The sequence below is a fragment of the Saccopteryx leptura genome, chromosome 10 (genome assembly GCF_036850995.1).
Source record: "Saccopteryx leptura isolate mSacLep1 chromosome 10, mSacLep1_pri_phased_curated, whole genome shotgun sequence".
In the NCBI taxonomy this organism is placed as follows: Eukaryota; Metazoa; Chordata; class Mammalia; order Chiroptera; family Emballonuridae; genus Saccopteryx; species Saccopteryx leptura.
This window is the reverse complement of record NC_089512.1, coordinates 81440864-81455899: the sequence shown is the minus strand read 5'-3', so window position 1 is coordinate 81455899 and position 15036 is coordinate 81440864. Positions and strand designations below refer to the sequence as shown.

Genomic DNA, 15036 nt, shown 5'->3' with positions numbered 1-15036 from the left:
GTCCTGCAGGTTCCGGTTGTGACATCCCTTGTGGGATGTCCTAGGCCTCATCCTTGGGACCAACATGTCACCGAGACCAAGCCAAGCTCTTCCAGCTTCCCTGGAGAGGCCATGCTGATTGGTTTTGGCCTCCTCTTAGGGCTTTAGATCACAAAAGAAAAGTCTCAGCTCCTCGCCCTTTCTCTCCACACCCCCCCCCCTCCCCGCCCTGAGATCAGATCTCTCCCTTAAACAAAGCCCTTCGTTCATGTCAGTTTAGGAGACACAGTGTTCTGAAAGCAGATCCCTGGAGCCCAGCTAGGGTGCGTTTTTGGGTTTTTGCCTTCTCAAAAGCCAGCATTTGATTTGGCCCCTCCTACCCCACCTCCAAGTCCTTTCACGATGGAAATTAAATTCTTCTGAACTTTAAGGCCCTTCTTCAGCACTGCTCCCAGTGGGACTGAAGTCACCTCGGATAGTAACTCTACCCAGCAAGGTGGAGATTTATGCTGGCTTTAGATGCACAGTTTCATCTTGATGCTTGAAAATCAAGTCACTGAGAGTGTAGGCTGTGGATCCAGACATACCTGGGTTCAAGTCCCCACTCTGGCACTTCCTGGCTGTGATCTTGAGCGGCGAATCCACTTCCCTGTGTCTGGGATTTTGTATTGGTGAATCAGGATGTCTTACCTTTGTGGCTGGGTTTGAGGTGAGGTTCCTGTGGAGTTCAGTTATTGGAAAGCATTCTTATTTTTATCCATGTTACAAATGAGAGATATGGAGGTCTGAGAGGAATTGTGACAGCTTAAGGTTCTGAGCCATTTGGGTGGTTTCAGTCCACCTCCTGGGTGTAGACCAAGGCTAGGCTGAGTGTGAGAGGTCTCTTCAAGCCCTTGGTTTGGGTGGAAGAAATCGAAGGCTACCTTGTGTTAACTCAGTGATCTCAGAACCACATTATGGCCATGAAATGTGGAAAAACAACCCAGGCCAGGCTGTTAAGAGGGGCTAATGACATTACATGCTTGGGATCCTGGCCCTACATTCTTTGGGGAGGGCTGATGATTCCCCATGTTCCCTTTCCTCCCTGACTCATTTACCCCTAAACTAGTGGGTAGTGCAGCTACCAAGTCTGACAGGAAATGGAAACTTAGGGCCTAGAGAGGGAGATGGTCATGCCCAGGGTCATTCAGGACCTCTGATACAAAGTTAGTGGGCAGAGAAGGCTGGACTCAGAGGTGCATGAGGTAAGGAAAAGGATGAAAAAAATGTCCTTCTCTCCACCAGCCAGGAAAGGAGATTTGCCCCCGTGGCCTGAGGATGGGGTAAAGGCGGCTACCTGGGCTCTTTCCCCTTGTCTGCCTGGAGGCTTGAAAACATCTGGGAGTGGAAAAGAGGCCAGGTGGCACCGAAGCTGAGGTCAGGCGAACAGCTGTAGTCCTTCCGTCTGCTCTCAGGGGACTTTCTCTTGGTGTCTTCGTCTAGCTCTCTTTCTCCCTTTCAGTCTTTTTGTCTCACTTCTGTTTTGAATAATTGAGCAAAAGAGAGAAAAAAAAATTCTTGATCAAAGTGTCTGAGGCAGATGCACAGTTGGGTTTAGGGGCAGGGCTAGTGGGAGGCTGATGGGGGTAGGGAGTGAAGGCCTCACTTGAAATGTCCCCATGGCAGCCCCAGCACAGAACCAAGAATTAGGAGGCACCACGCACCTCGGGAAGAAGAGATGGCAAATCAAGAGGTTCTCTTAGTTCCTGGGATGTGCCATGCCCCTCAGACCTCTGAGAAACTATTGTGACCCCGGAAGCTCCTCCCAGTCCCCTGACCTGTTAACCCTCTTTTCATTGTTCAGAATGCACATGCGTCCAGGAGCTTCCCTGACTGCTCCTCTCCCTCTGATATCCCTGTTCTGCTCTGGGTCCCCTGTGTTACTCTCATCAGAGCAACACAGAGCACCTGCCCTGTCATTGCAGGTTACTGCTAGGCTGTGCACCCCGAGGATAGGACCTGGGTGCTATTCATTGGTTAGTCTCTGGTGCCTGGGACCCTGGGACCCAGTAGCGCCCAGTCTGCACTTGGAGAATGAATGATGAATGATCAATGAGGATATTGCATTTGGCCAGGAAATTGTGCAGGTGAAAAGTCTGTGCGTGTGTGTGAGCATGTGTGTGTGATCAGTAGGTGGAAACAGAGTGGGGAATGTGGGAATTTGAGTCAAAGCTTTAAAGCCACTGGAAGGCAAGGAGGGGACATGTGGGAGAAAGGACATCCTTACCCCCAGCCTGAAGCTCTGTGTGGATGTTTTCATGAGCTTAGTCTTCAACCCCACCCTTGAGCTACTGCCAGGGGATTGGGACTCCCTCTATCTTTCTTTTCTTTCCTGAATTTATTGAGCACTTATTATGTGCTAGGTACCAGGGACAGAACAGTGAGCCAAAATTCAAATGCAGCCTCTCTTTTCTCACAGATAAATCACAAAATTAAACATGAAACTACAACTGTGATCAGAATGGAGACTGTTGAGATCATAGTGGAATTTGCCTCCGTCTGGGATCACAGGGTGAGCGCTGGTGCCATGGGACCCCTGAAGGAGCCTTAGCCCCTTCTCATCTCTCTGGCCCTTCCTGGCTTCCCCTGATAATCCTCCAGGTTGAGAAAAGCTGAGGCCTAGCTATGCAAATGCAGCTCTGAGCCAAGCTTGCTCCCCCTCTCTTTTCACCTGAGCCCCTCACCCTCTGTGGATATTTGAGATCCACTCCGGGAGGCTTCCTAGAAGTGCCAGCTGAGTTGGCCTCTGTCTTCCTTTTCCACCTTTGATTTCTTTTCGTCCCAAAACAGGCTTCCAGCCACAGGATGGAGAGGAAAGTTTTCATCTTGGAAGAGATGTCTGCAGGGCTCTAAGTGATCTCACTGTATATTTACAAAGTAACAATCCTTACTCTCTGCAGACCTCGCCAGAACCTGGGCAGCAGGCTGCACTGGTGGAGAGGGCACCGGATTCCTACCCCGTTAACCTGTCCACTCATTGCTTTTGTGCATTGACCAATCTGTTCTGTTCAAGGCAGCCCTGGCATTCAACTCCTGAGCCAAATTTGGGGAAGCCAAGGGCAGAGAAGAATAAAAGCCCCACTGGGCAGCCCTGGGGGACAGGAAAATTGCCCTTTCCCTGCTTCCAAAGGTCATTCTGCCTGCCTTCAAATGCCTCTTTCAGCTGCTGCCAGTACACCCGTGTCACTCTCCATCCCCACCCTCTGTTCCCGGGCTCCCCCAGGGAAGCAATTTCAACTCCAACTTTTCCGAGGGTTTCTGGCCAGGCCGTTTGGAGGGTGGGGTGAATGGGATGGGGAGGACAGTTTCTAGTGAAGGGCAAGACCGTGTATTTACCAATTTGCTCCGGCCAGGGAGGAAAACATTCAGGGGCTTTCATATCCAAGGTGTGAACAGATGAAGTAAAAGGGGAGCCTGAGCCTGACCAGTCAGTGATGCAATGGATAAAGTGTCAGACTGGGACACACACAGAGGACCCAGGTTTAAAACCCTGAGATTGCTGGCTTCAGCGCGGGCTCACCAGCTTGAGCGTGGGGTCACTGACTTGAGTGTGGGACCATAGACATGACCCCATGGTCTCTGGCTTGAGCCCAAAGGTTGCTGGCTTGAAGCCCAAGGTCCCTGGCTTGAGTCCAAGGTCACTGGCTTGTGCAAGGAGTCACTTGCTCTGCTGTAGTCCCCTGGTCAAGGAACATATGAGAAATCAGTCAATGAACAACTAAGGAGCCACAACAAAGAATTGATGCTTCTCATCTCTCTCCCTTCCTGTCTGTCTGTCCCTATCTGTCCCTCTCTTTGTCTCTCTTTCACTGTCTCTCTCTCTCTCTCTCTCTCTCTCTCTCTCTCACACACACACACACACACACACACACACACACACACACACACACACAATAAATTTAAAGAAAGGGGAGCCTGGGACTGAGTGACAACATCCAGGGTTTGGAAAGCCATGCTCACAGTTGCAGCATGTGTACTTGTGCCTAATCCCAGAACCTCCAGAAATGCGGCCCTCCACACACGGATACCCACTGGCTGGCACTGATGACCGTGCTTTCTGGGCATGTGACCTGTGCAGTTGCAAATGTGCTCAGAAGGATCCTGTGCTTGGATTAATCCTATGTTGTCCTTGTCTTATGATTTGTAATAATTTTTGAATAAGGGGCCCTGTATTTTCATTTTGCTTTGGGTCCTGCTAAGTAAGGACAAAGTGGTAAAGTCAGTGCCATGGGCTCCATCTCTGAGCTGCAGCTTAAAGGTCTGGAAAGGTGCCCACTCCCATCCAAAAATTAATTGGAGTTTGTCATTTTTACCATGGTTGAGAGGGGCAGTGGGAATAATTCAATTCAAGCCCTCAGTTCCCATATGGAGAAACTGAGACCCAAAGAGAAAGGAAGGTGGCCAAGGTGCTTCAGGTACCTCCTCACTTACACCACAGCACCAGAGTCGGTGCTCTTTTCATCCCTTATTTTTTTCATCCCTATTTTACAGACGAGAAAGAGAGGCTTGGGCATCACCCAGCGAGTGAATGCCAGAGCCTCAATTTGACAAGGCCTCCTCTTCCCTGGCCTGTGTGCTTTCCAAAGAACCTGAACCTGATGCTGGGGTCTCAGTTTTCTCATCTGTGTAATGGGGTTGTAGGGTGGTGGGGGTATTTGGGATAAGGATACAATGTGCCTGGCCTCAGTGAGTGTCCACTGGGAAGATGTCAGTGAAAACCTGGCCCTGACACTTCCTTGCTGGTGACCGTTGAGCCTCAGTGTCCTGGTTTAAAAAATGGGGATAAGAACAGTAGCCTCCTCATGGGGCATTTGCAAGAATATCAGGAAAGTGAGTGGAGTGTGTAGCTCAGTGTCAGGCAGGGCATGGGCCTCAGGACCTGCACAAGGCCCAGAGCAGGCAGGAAGGATAGAGGAGCCTATCCAGAGTGCTGTGCATCCATGATGTGGGCGTGGCAGCCCCACCTTGCGGGGGGGGGGAGGAGGGAAAGAGTGGAAAGCACCCAGCATAGTGTCTGCCAAGGGGGGGCGGTGCTCAATAGGTGGCATCCCTCCCCCTCCTCATCTTCCCTCACACCCTGTGATAAAATATCTGTCAGGTGTGCAGTTACACACTGGTCCAAGAACACTTACAAGAGCAGGTGGGTGGGAGCTGGGCCCGGAACTTAGAGACAGCTGGATTGTGGATAGGTGTTGGGAGGGCAGTCCAGGGGGCACCTGCAGTGAGTAAAGGCTGGGAGGCTGGAGTGATTCTGGAAGACGAGGCTCAGTGAGGAGCTTGAGCTCTGCTTTGTTGGGGATGAGGATAGGTTGTTCTCTCACTCCCTCGCTCCCCGTGGGCTCCTGACAACCTTATCCTTTTACCCCCCACTCTCCCATTCTGAGCCCTTTGTGAACCCAGCTGTGGACTCCCCATGAGGAGTGGGGTGGTTGGCCCAGTTTCCCTTAGAGAAGCAGAGTGAGGTGGTGGGCACAGTGGGGGCCATGGTATGGCCTGGACAGGAAGAGCCTCCCAATGAGGTCCTCAAGCCCCATTGAGCTGGGTACCAGCTGCGGAAACCATCCATCATCAACCAGGATAATTGTTCTGGGAGTCGGTGGACCCCGCCACGTGTGTGCCTTCTGGGCTCTGTAAGAACAAACACTCCCTTCCAGTCCATTCATCAAATTTAGCCATATCTCCCATATTTTTTCCCATTTGTTTTAGCCAAGGAAATGTTCTTCTAATGAAGATGAATGTGAAGTGATGAACTTGGCAAACATCAAGAACACAGGATTTGTTCTGGGAAGTAAAAAACTGAATGGTGTTGAGTTTGGCAGAATGTTTTAGAGAATGCTAAGTGTCTAAGCCTTCAAGGGTTACACTGTGGACTTGGGGGCATGCCTGGCCCCTTTCTGCTGAAGCACCATCTTCAGCTTCTAGAGTAGTAATAACAGTTTCACACGCTGTTCCCTGAGCACCTGGTGTGTGCCAGACTCCTCAACTCACCCTAGTGTGGCAGGTGAAATCATCATCCCACTTGACGGATGTGAAAACTAAATCTCAGAGAAGTTTGACAAGTTGCCCCAATAGGGGTTCCAGGTGGAATTTCAACACTGTTCTGCTTGCTCAAGAGCCCACTCTCATGAGTGTCTGCACTGAAATCCATTGGCTAAGAGGTTGGGCTCTTTAGACTGCCTGCTTCCACTTCATCACTTTCTAGCTGGGAGACCCTGAGCCTCTTGAGCAATCTCTCCATGCCTCAGATTGTTTGAGTAACAAATGTACCCACCTCCAAGAGCTGTTGGAAGATGCAATCTGAGAATAAGCGCAAAAGCTGAATGCATATATACTGTTATCAGTAATATATATATATTTTAATATCTTTTTTAGTATCAGCCTCTTTAAGGGTGGAATTCAGATCCTGGCCCAGGGCACTGACCTTGTGTAGGAATAGCCTATGGAAGCTTGTGGACTTGTCCGCTTCTGGGAGAGAAACATTGATTGCTAAATGGAGGTCTGGGGACCAAGCCTACAGACCCTGTGTTCTCTGTGAATGTTCAGCTGGTGTCTGAAGCCCATATAGAGTTGCTTTTCCTAGACCCTTTGCTGCCCAAACAGTTCTGGCCATGCTCTGAGAGGCACCAGCTTAAAACAAAAGCTCTATCCAGGACACAGTGACTGTACTCTTCTCTCTAGTCTCAACACGTGCCCAACTGGGCAATGTTTACAGCTTCCGAAATATTTCAAAACAGAGATATTGTTTCCATGTGTTGAAAATACTTTCATTTAATCCTTGCAAACATCCTGATAGTGGCCAGGGGATAAACTTTGCATATTAAAAAAATGTCAGGTCCAAGGGAAGTTCAAGAGGATGAATAGAAGCAACACTGTCTCTGTTTTGACTTCTGGTATAGTACTCTTTATGTCATACCTTTGAACTTTCCAAGTTCTTTCCATTCCCTCTGTTCACACCATGGTTGGAGATATTACTCCCCTCCTGCAGGTTGGGGCATTATGATTATGTCCAGCATCCACCCTACCCCCTTCCATTGAGCAGTAGGTCTGCCACTGGGGAGCTGATCTCCAGCTTCAAGGTAAGCTCTGGTCCCATGGTCCCACTTTCTTCCTTTGCTGGTGATAGGTTCAGGATTCCAGGTAAAGCCAGTGCCACAGGGGACAAGTCATGAATGACAGCATGACTCAATTTGAGGCAATGAACCTTGGCTGGGGGCTTCTGGGAAAAGTCCTGGAGACATTATTGAGCCATTGGACTTTTACTTAGACCCCAATGTATTTTCTTCTTGTTTAATCTAGCTAGAGCTGAGGTTTCCTCTCTTGTAGCAGACAACATTCTAAATCAAACCACATCTGAGTTAGGGAATTTCCACAGCTGTTCTCACACCTAGTCCCTACACCGCAGAGCTACATGTGGTTCTGATGCTCATCTAACCAGACACCCTATCTCCACTGTCACCGTCATTATTTGCTTGTGTTTAGTCTCTCCAACCAATAGGGAAGGTCGTGAGGGCAGGGCCCATGCTTTCCACTCCTGGCTCAGTTCTCAATACGGGACAGCATGAACCCAGTGAATATTTTCCATGGGAGATGGGTGCAAAAGCAAATGAAGGTTCGGTTGCCAGAATTATGTACCAGGAGAGAGTGCTTTAGTAGGCAGGAGTCATCTCCAAGGGGCAGTTTTGTCCTGCCTCAAGGTGCTGAGAAGGAGACTCCTGCCTTCCTTGTGCCCTCACCCTGGCTGCATGGCCCTGGGCAAGTCCATCCCCTCCCCAAGCCTCAGTCTTCCTAGCTATATAATGCGGAGGGGATTGGACCCTATCGCCAAAGGTATTCCAAAGCTTTTATTTTGTGACTATGATTAAGCTGTAGCTGTGGGAATGGGTCTGAGGACAGTAGAGTGACCTTTATAAGACAAGCTACGAGGGGAATAAATGATTCTGTTCAACACAGCCAAGCCTGTCACATTTGCTGGGTCTCAGCCTTTTCATCTGCCATTTGGGGTACTATGGGTGCCCTCATAGCTCAAAGGAACAGTTGTGAGCTCAACAGAGGATGCACAGTGAGAGGATCAAATTCAGGGAAAGATAACACTGACCCAGGCCTGTTTGACTCTAAGCCCATGTTCTCGTCTCTGTGCCCTGCTGCCTCCTCCCTGGGAGGGCTTTTCCCTGAAGGCGGAGGGAAGGACTGGGCCCAGGATAGGCAAAGCTTTCAACCTGGGGGCTAGTCCTTGCCCTGGTGGGGAAGTCTGGGGGTTCTGTGCTGAGAAGGACTCTGAGCCTGTCTAGACTCAGCGGGAAAGGGTGCAGGGGTTGATCTGTGATGTTTACATGGGTGAGGGAAACAGGAGAGGCAGTACACAAGACACATTCTGCTATTGTGGGTCAGACCTTGGTGAGGGCTCTTCTGGCCCTAAGAAGCTGCTCTCCAAGGTGACTTTCTCCCCACATTCATGTTTGGTAGAGATGAGTTCTAGAGACTGAGCTCACTCTCCCATGGGAGAGGGAAGGAGCAGGAAGAGCAGATTGTTTGGAGCCAGGGTTGGCGCATGGCTGGGAGGGCAGTTCTGGGACACCCTGAGTCAAATAATCAACCAGCCTGGACTGCAGGTGACCCACACTGACCCTGTAGGCAGGGCTGAGCACTGTGACAGGGGAAGTGACAGTGCTAAGGCATTAAGTTTTTAAGAAAATGAATTTGGGGGCTGCTGAGGGAGCAGGAACAGAGACCAGAACTAGGAGGCTCCTAGGTGCTGTCTGGGCCACCACCCTCATTTTGCAAATGGGGACACTGAGGTCCAGAGAACTTCCTTCATGGGGTCCACGATGTGTTTTGCCTTAAGTTTTAAAAAAAATGTGGGATGCACAGGGTTGGCAGAAAGTTTGTACTCAAGAAGAACAGTCCCATCCCTGGCACTAGCTGCTCCCTAACTTTAATGTACTGGGTCGTCATAGTTGTTTGAAGATCGGAGCTCCTGTTTATTGAGACCTCTGTGTGTCAGGCAGTGTGTTCAGCCGTTCACAGGCATCATCTCACTGAGTGCCCCCAGCATGGGTAGCAGCCCACTGTACAGACCTGGAGCTGAGATTCAGAGGGTCGATGGGTGGAGGAGCCGGGACCCAGGCAGCCTGCCCACACCGCTGGGCTCAGGGCCCTGGACCAATGTGGGCTGTGGGGCCACCCTGGAGAGCTGGTGAATAATTTCAGATTCCTAGAGGCTCTGATCTAGGACGTCTGAGTGGATCTTGAGAAGGTGACCTTTTAATTGGCCCCCTTCCACACGCCATCTTGAATGCTGGCGCGGGGCATCCACAGACTGCATGTTCAGAAACGCAGCGCTGGCTATGCTGTCTACAACCCCCAACTGGGAGTCCAGATTCAGAAGGTTCTAGATGATAATATGAAAAGCATTCTAATAATAACAGAGTTCAATTTACACATAGCCCACTATGTTCCAAGTGCTGTTGCAAACACTTTACATATTTTAATTTATTTAATTCTCACTATGAGCCTCTGAGATAGTGACTACTATTGTTCCCATTTAACAGACAAGGAAATGAGTGGCAGAAAGCTTCAGTAACTTACCCCCGGGCCTATATCTGGTAACAATCGGTTACCCAACTTAATTATCACGATCCTTATATTTTAATCTTGCCCCCACATCCACCTGTGCCGACACTACCCTGGGACACGGGGAGGGCTGGTCAGGGTGCCTGTGTGCAGGGAAGGAGAGAGCATGTATGTAGGAGAGGGCTACTGTGAGACGGGCAGCCCCTGGCTGTTCCGGAGATGGGAAGATCAGTCACCGGCATTGCCCTGAGCCCTGGCCAGGTTTCTAGATGCACATCTCGGCTGTGAGCTCGGTGGAGGAGACTGGTGGGCAGTGCCTGACTGAGGCTCCAAGCAGCTGGTGGGTGGGTGTGTGTGTGAGCCCTTCCCCCAACCCCGGCACAGCCAGTCTCCCTTCCCATGTCCAGGGCCCCAACAGGACCCTCGGGGGCTCCTACCTTCTTCCCCTGGGTGGTTCCCATGGCACGAAGTGGGTACCAGGCCTGGGTGGGCCTCGGGGGCCAGGCTGGGGTCCTCCCTGCTGGTGCTGAGCTCAGGAGCCAGGGCCTGGGCCAGGGCATCCCGTCCTTTCACGGCTCATTCTCCTTGGGCACAAAGGCAGCTTTCACTGCTGCTGCACAGCCTGGGGCTCCTCAGACAGGCTTAGGGCGATTGATCCCTACTGAAGGGCCTGGTGGCGCCACATGACCCACACGCCCTCTGGGGTCACCTCCTAGACCACTGCCTCTCTCTGGGGAAGGGAAACTGAGGCAGCTGGGGCTGTGGAGAAGCAAAGCAGTCCTCTGACTGTGCTGCTGGCTGGCAGCTCAGGCACAGCGGGTGACATCTGGCCGGCCCAGCAGGCAGGACTTGGCCTTCTTGCTATCCTGGGCACTGCTCAGCAGATGGGGCCCAGATAGTGGAGGCTGCGCAGGGTGGCCAGGGCATGGGGCTCGGGTGGGTTTGCGTGGGGATAAACTTCAGGCTGGAGAGGCCCATTAATGACAGATCTTTGAGGACACTTATAGTTGGAGCCCTCCCTGAGCACAGGCTCTGACAGCAGAATCCTCCATTCAGGGACAGCAGTGAGGGCTGGAGGATGCAGGGCTGTGGGCTGAGCTCGGGCCAGGAAAAAGTCTGGAGGCCAGATTCCAGGCCAGGGCCAAGTTCTCAAAGTACCCCCTGACGGTCCCCTCCTCCTCACTTGCCAGCCCCTTCATTCTTTTTGTTGCCAACATGGGCCAAGATTAAGGCTGGAATCTCATTGGTCATAGCTCTGTTTTTCAGCTGTGTGACCCAGGGCACATGACTTAACTTTTGTAAGCCTAGTTTCTTCATCTGTGTGTGGGGTCGGATAATCTCACTGTACAGGTTTGCTCCAAGGGCTGAAAGGGGAGGGTGTGGGTGGCTGAAGCCAATGTTTTGTTAAAGCATAAATCAGGTCATGTCATTCCACTTTGTGATCTTCCTCTTGACCAAAGGGGGATAGCAGTGGTGCCACCCCACAGGGCTGAGGATGGAATGAAGTCATTCATGTAAAACTCTGCACAGAGCATCTTTGGACAACAGCAGTTCTCCACAGAAGTTAGGTGCTTCTGTTATGATGCTGTTAGCAGTATTGTTGATAAATCCTCTGCCCACTGGTAAGTCCCAGGTAGCCAATTCATCAAGCAGAACACCTTTCCCAAGAACTGGGTGAATGGGGAAAGACTTGTCACCCTTCTCTTCCTTCCAGCACAGTACCTTGCTCAAAGGAGGTGGAGACAGATGGTTTATGAAATGGCGGTTGGTGGTAAAGAGTCAAGGATTAGGCATACTAGATCCAGCTTTGCCCATGGCATGACATCCACCATGGTTTACAAGATGATTGGGGTGCACACGTAACCTATCAACCTTGCTTGCTCCTCGGACTTCACTTCCCTCCTCCCACTCTCCCTAACAGTTGCTGGTATGACTCTTTGTACTTATTACTCTCTCTGCCCAGAATATTTCCCAACTTTCTCCCTCAACTCCATTTTTAAAAATTGCATCATTCTTTACTTTCTGTCTTTCAGGCTCAATGATCACCTCCTCAGAGCTTTCCCTGACCCCCTCAAAACAGCTTCCCAGGCTTTCTGTCTATTATTTTTTCATAGCATTAATCAGCAACTAAAATGATATCACTTCTGTGTTTACTGTTTGTCTGCCCACCTATAATGGCAGCTCCACAAAGACCAGGACCTGATCTGTTTTTTTCTTTTTCTTTTTTTTCTGAAGCTGGAAACGGGGAGAGACAGTCAGACAGACTCCCGCATGCGCCCGACCGGGATCCACCTGGCATGCCCACCAGGGGGCGATGCTCTGCCCCTCCAGGGCGTCGCTCTGTTGCGACCAGAGCCACTCTAGCACCTGGGGCAGAGGCCAAGGAGCCATCCCCAGCGCCCGGGCCATCTTTGCTCCAATGGAGCCTTGCTGCGGGAGGGGAAGAGAGAGACAGAGAGGAAGGAGAGGGGGAGGGGTGGAGAAGCAAATGGGCACCTCTCCTGTGTGCCCTGGCCGGGAATTGAACCCGGGACTTCTGCACGCCAGGCCGACACTCTACCACTGAGCCAACTGGCCAGGGCCAGGACCTGATCTGTTTTGTTCACCAGGTTACCCCTGGGTCAAGAATAGTGCTTGGCACATGGCAGTGACTCAGTGAACATTGTGGAATGGATGAAAAAATGATTGAGGATTTAAACAGTCTAAGTATGTAGAGTGCTTAACACAGCCCTGACTCACAAGTGCTCCCTGCACTGCAATTATTAATACTGCTGTTATTGTTGTTGCTGTATTTCTTTCAACACCCAGGCCCCTTCCAGCCAAACAAAGATGTGGCTACTTCCTTTTACCCCTTCTCCTGGGTCCAGCCCCTGCCGTTGCAGTTTCCTGTGCCTTTTCTTTTTGTTCCAGTCATGGTTGGGGCACAGCTTCTGATTTCCTGTAGTAAGAAGAGTGTTCCCCAAGTTGTAAAAAGCAATGACTAAATGGGCTGTCATCCAGAGCAGTAAAATTGCCATAAGTCAATCCCGAAGATCAAACTTCTTAGGGAGCCATCCCAAAAGTATCCACAAGTTTGGCTCTTGGTGGGATTGGAGGAGATAAAAGGAATTTTACACATTTATTAATACCCCCCCATCTGATTGGATTCCTGCTGAATTATGACTAATGAGCAGTACCGAAAGCCTGGATGACTGAGAGCCTTGACTGGCTGAGAATTTGAAGCCTGGTTCTTGGCAAGATGTAGGTCTGAAATACAGCATTCAGACAGCATGCCATGGGCAGGAAAAATGTGGGTGGTGGTCTTGGAGCCTAGCCTAGGGCCTGGCATGGAGGAGGTGCTTGGAATATAGACTCAATGATTTATGAAGTGAAAGGTGGTGGTGAGGGGTCAAGGGTCAGGCGTTCTAGGTCTAGCTTACTGTGTGCCCTCGGCATAGATCTTAGCCTTTTTTTCCTCCCTCTGCAAAATGAGGATATATTTGCTCCTTCTTGACCCATAACCTTGGAGAAGGAAGTAACCTTAAAAATGTGGGAGGGTTTTGAATAGGAGTTCCAAATCTCTCAAACTCACTCCCTCTCCATTCACCTAAAGCAATGATGCTGGATACTGAGAACATTGATTCAGAGGTTCTGAGTAATTTTCAAATGTATTCAGAAGCGTTCAGGAAGAAGAGAAGAAAGGGGAGGGGGAGGAGAGGAGGAAGAAGGGGGAAGAAAAGAAGAAGGGGAAGAGGGAGAAGGAGAAAGTATGGGGGGTGGTCACTGTTTACCTCAGGATAATTTTAGGGTAAATGTTTCTGAAAAGTCTGCTTTCTATAATGACAGACATTGCCTGGGATTCCAGTCCTTATTCTGAGGCTCCTTAGCTGTGTGACTTTGGCAAGTCACTTGACCTCTCTGAGTCTCATTTTCTTCATGTGTAAAAAGGGATAATAATAGCCCCTACCTATGGGGTTGTGAGGATGAAATGAGGTAATTCATATAAAACTGCATGGACTGTCCTTAGGTGCTGCTGTTATGATGGTGTTAGTAACAGTGATGGTAAGTGCGCTGCCCATTGGCAAGTCCAAGGGCATACGTTAAGCACAACAACTTTCCCAAGCATTGGGTGACACGGGGAAACTTGCCACCCTTTCCTTTCTATCTTGGGCTCCCACCTACTGGCAAGGACTAGAATTACAGCTGCTGGAAAGAGCTTGCTGTGACTGAGGGAACAGCAATGCATTCCCCGTCATTGCCCGTCCTCACCTCCACAGGAGGTAGGACAGGCATGTTGACCAGGGGAGGGGAGGGAAATATCAGACCCAAACTCTGAGGCCATGAGTAGCTTGCAAAGATTCCTGTAGGCTTGTCTACCCCAATGATGAGAAAATCGGTCCCCAGGTCTTGTCCAGTTTACTTCTTTTTTTTTTTTTTAAAGATTTTATTCAATTTTCAGAGGGGAGAGAGAGATAGAGAAAGGGAAAGAGGGAGAGAGAGAGAGAGAGAAGGAGGGAGGAGCAGGAAACATCAACTCCCATATGTGCCTTGACCAGGTAAACCCAGGGTTTTGAACCGGCGACCTCAGTGTTCCAGGATGATGCTTTATCCACTGTGCCACCACAGGTCAGGCCCAGTTTACTTCTTGAATATCTCCAGGACTGGTCCCCTTTTCTCCATCCCCGTGGCATCTCCTGGTCCCTGCCACTACCCTCTCTCCCTGGGTCAGGCCAGCCTCCTCCCAGTCTTCTTGCCTCTACTGCCTTCTTCACACAGCAGCCAAGAGGAATTTTTTTTTAACTGCAAATCTGATCATGCCATTCACCAGCTTAAATCTCTGTGTGTCCCTGTGGCCTTTGGACAAAGTCCAAGCCCCTTTGACCAGCCCACAGGCGTTTCAGGTTCTCACTCCTGCCCACTCAGCCTCTATCACCTGCCCTCTGCTCTTCCAGGCCTTGTCTGTGCTGTTCCCGTGACTGGCACACTCCTTCTTCCCTCTGCCTGGCAAACGCCTGTGCACTCCCAAGGGTGCCTTCCCTGATTCTGCAGTCTTTACCCCAACAAGCCCTTATCAAGCCATGTTGCTTCTTGATGTGCGCCACCCCCCACCCCAGACTGTGAGCAGGGACTGCACCTGCTTTTCTTCACTGCAGTATTTCCAGTGCTTACCTACTTGCTGACACATTGCAGGTGAGTAACAACTGTCGAGCGAGGAAACTGGCTCTTAATGGGTAATAGACTCAATGATATAGACAACTTTATGCAGCCATTTTCTCTCTTTCTCTCTCTCTCTCTTTTGAGAGAGAGAGGAGGAGGAACAGACAGGGACAGACAGACAGGAAGGGAGAGGGATGAGAAATAACTCATAGTTGAGTCACTTTAATTGTTCATTGATTACTTCTCATATGTGCCTTGATGGGGTGGAGGGTGGGGCTCGAGCCGATCCAGTGACTTCTTGCTCAAGCCAGC

At 50.4% G+C, this 15036-nt stretch overlaps 2 protein-coding genes across 3 annotated transcripts in view; both read right to left on the bottom strand.

Annotated features, from left to right (window-relative positions):
- The window catches only part of FAM107A (family with sequence similarity 107 member A), a 63812-nt gene extending 53491 nt beyond the window's left edge, over positions 1–10321 (bottom strand). For both annotated transcript variants that reach the window (XM_066351296.1, XM_066351303.1), the window contains exon 1: positions 10026–10321. In XM_066351296.1, the coding sequence (XP_066207393.1) occupies positions 10026–10148 (123 nt within the window). In that variant the 5' untranslated portion in view covers positions 10149–10321. The remainder of the gene's footprint in view (positions 1–10025) is intronic.
- Positions 10322–10394: 73 nt separating this feature from the next.
- Positions 10395–15036, bottom strand: part of FAM3D (FAM3 metabolism regulating signaling molecule D) — a 58997-nt gene continuing 54355 nt past the window's right edge. The window contains exon 12 of the mRNA XM_066350367.1: positions 10395–10493. Coding sequence (XP_066206464.1) covers positions 10395–10493 — 99 coding nt within the window. The remainder of the gene's footprint in view (positions 10494–15036) is intronic.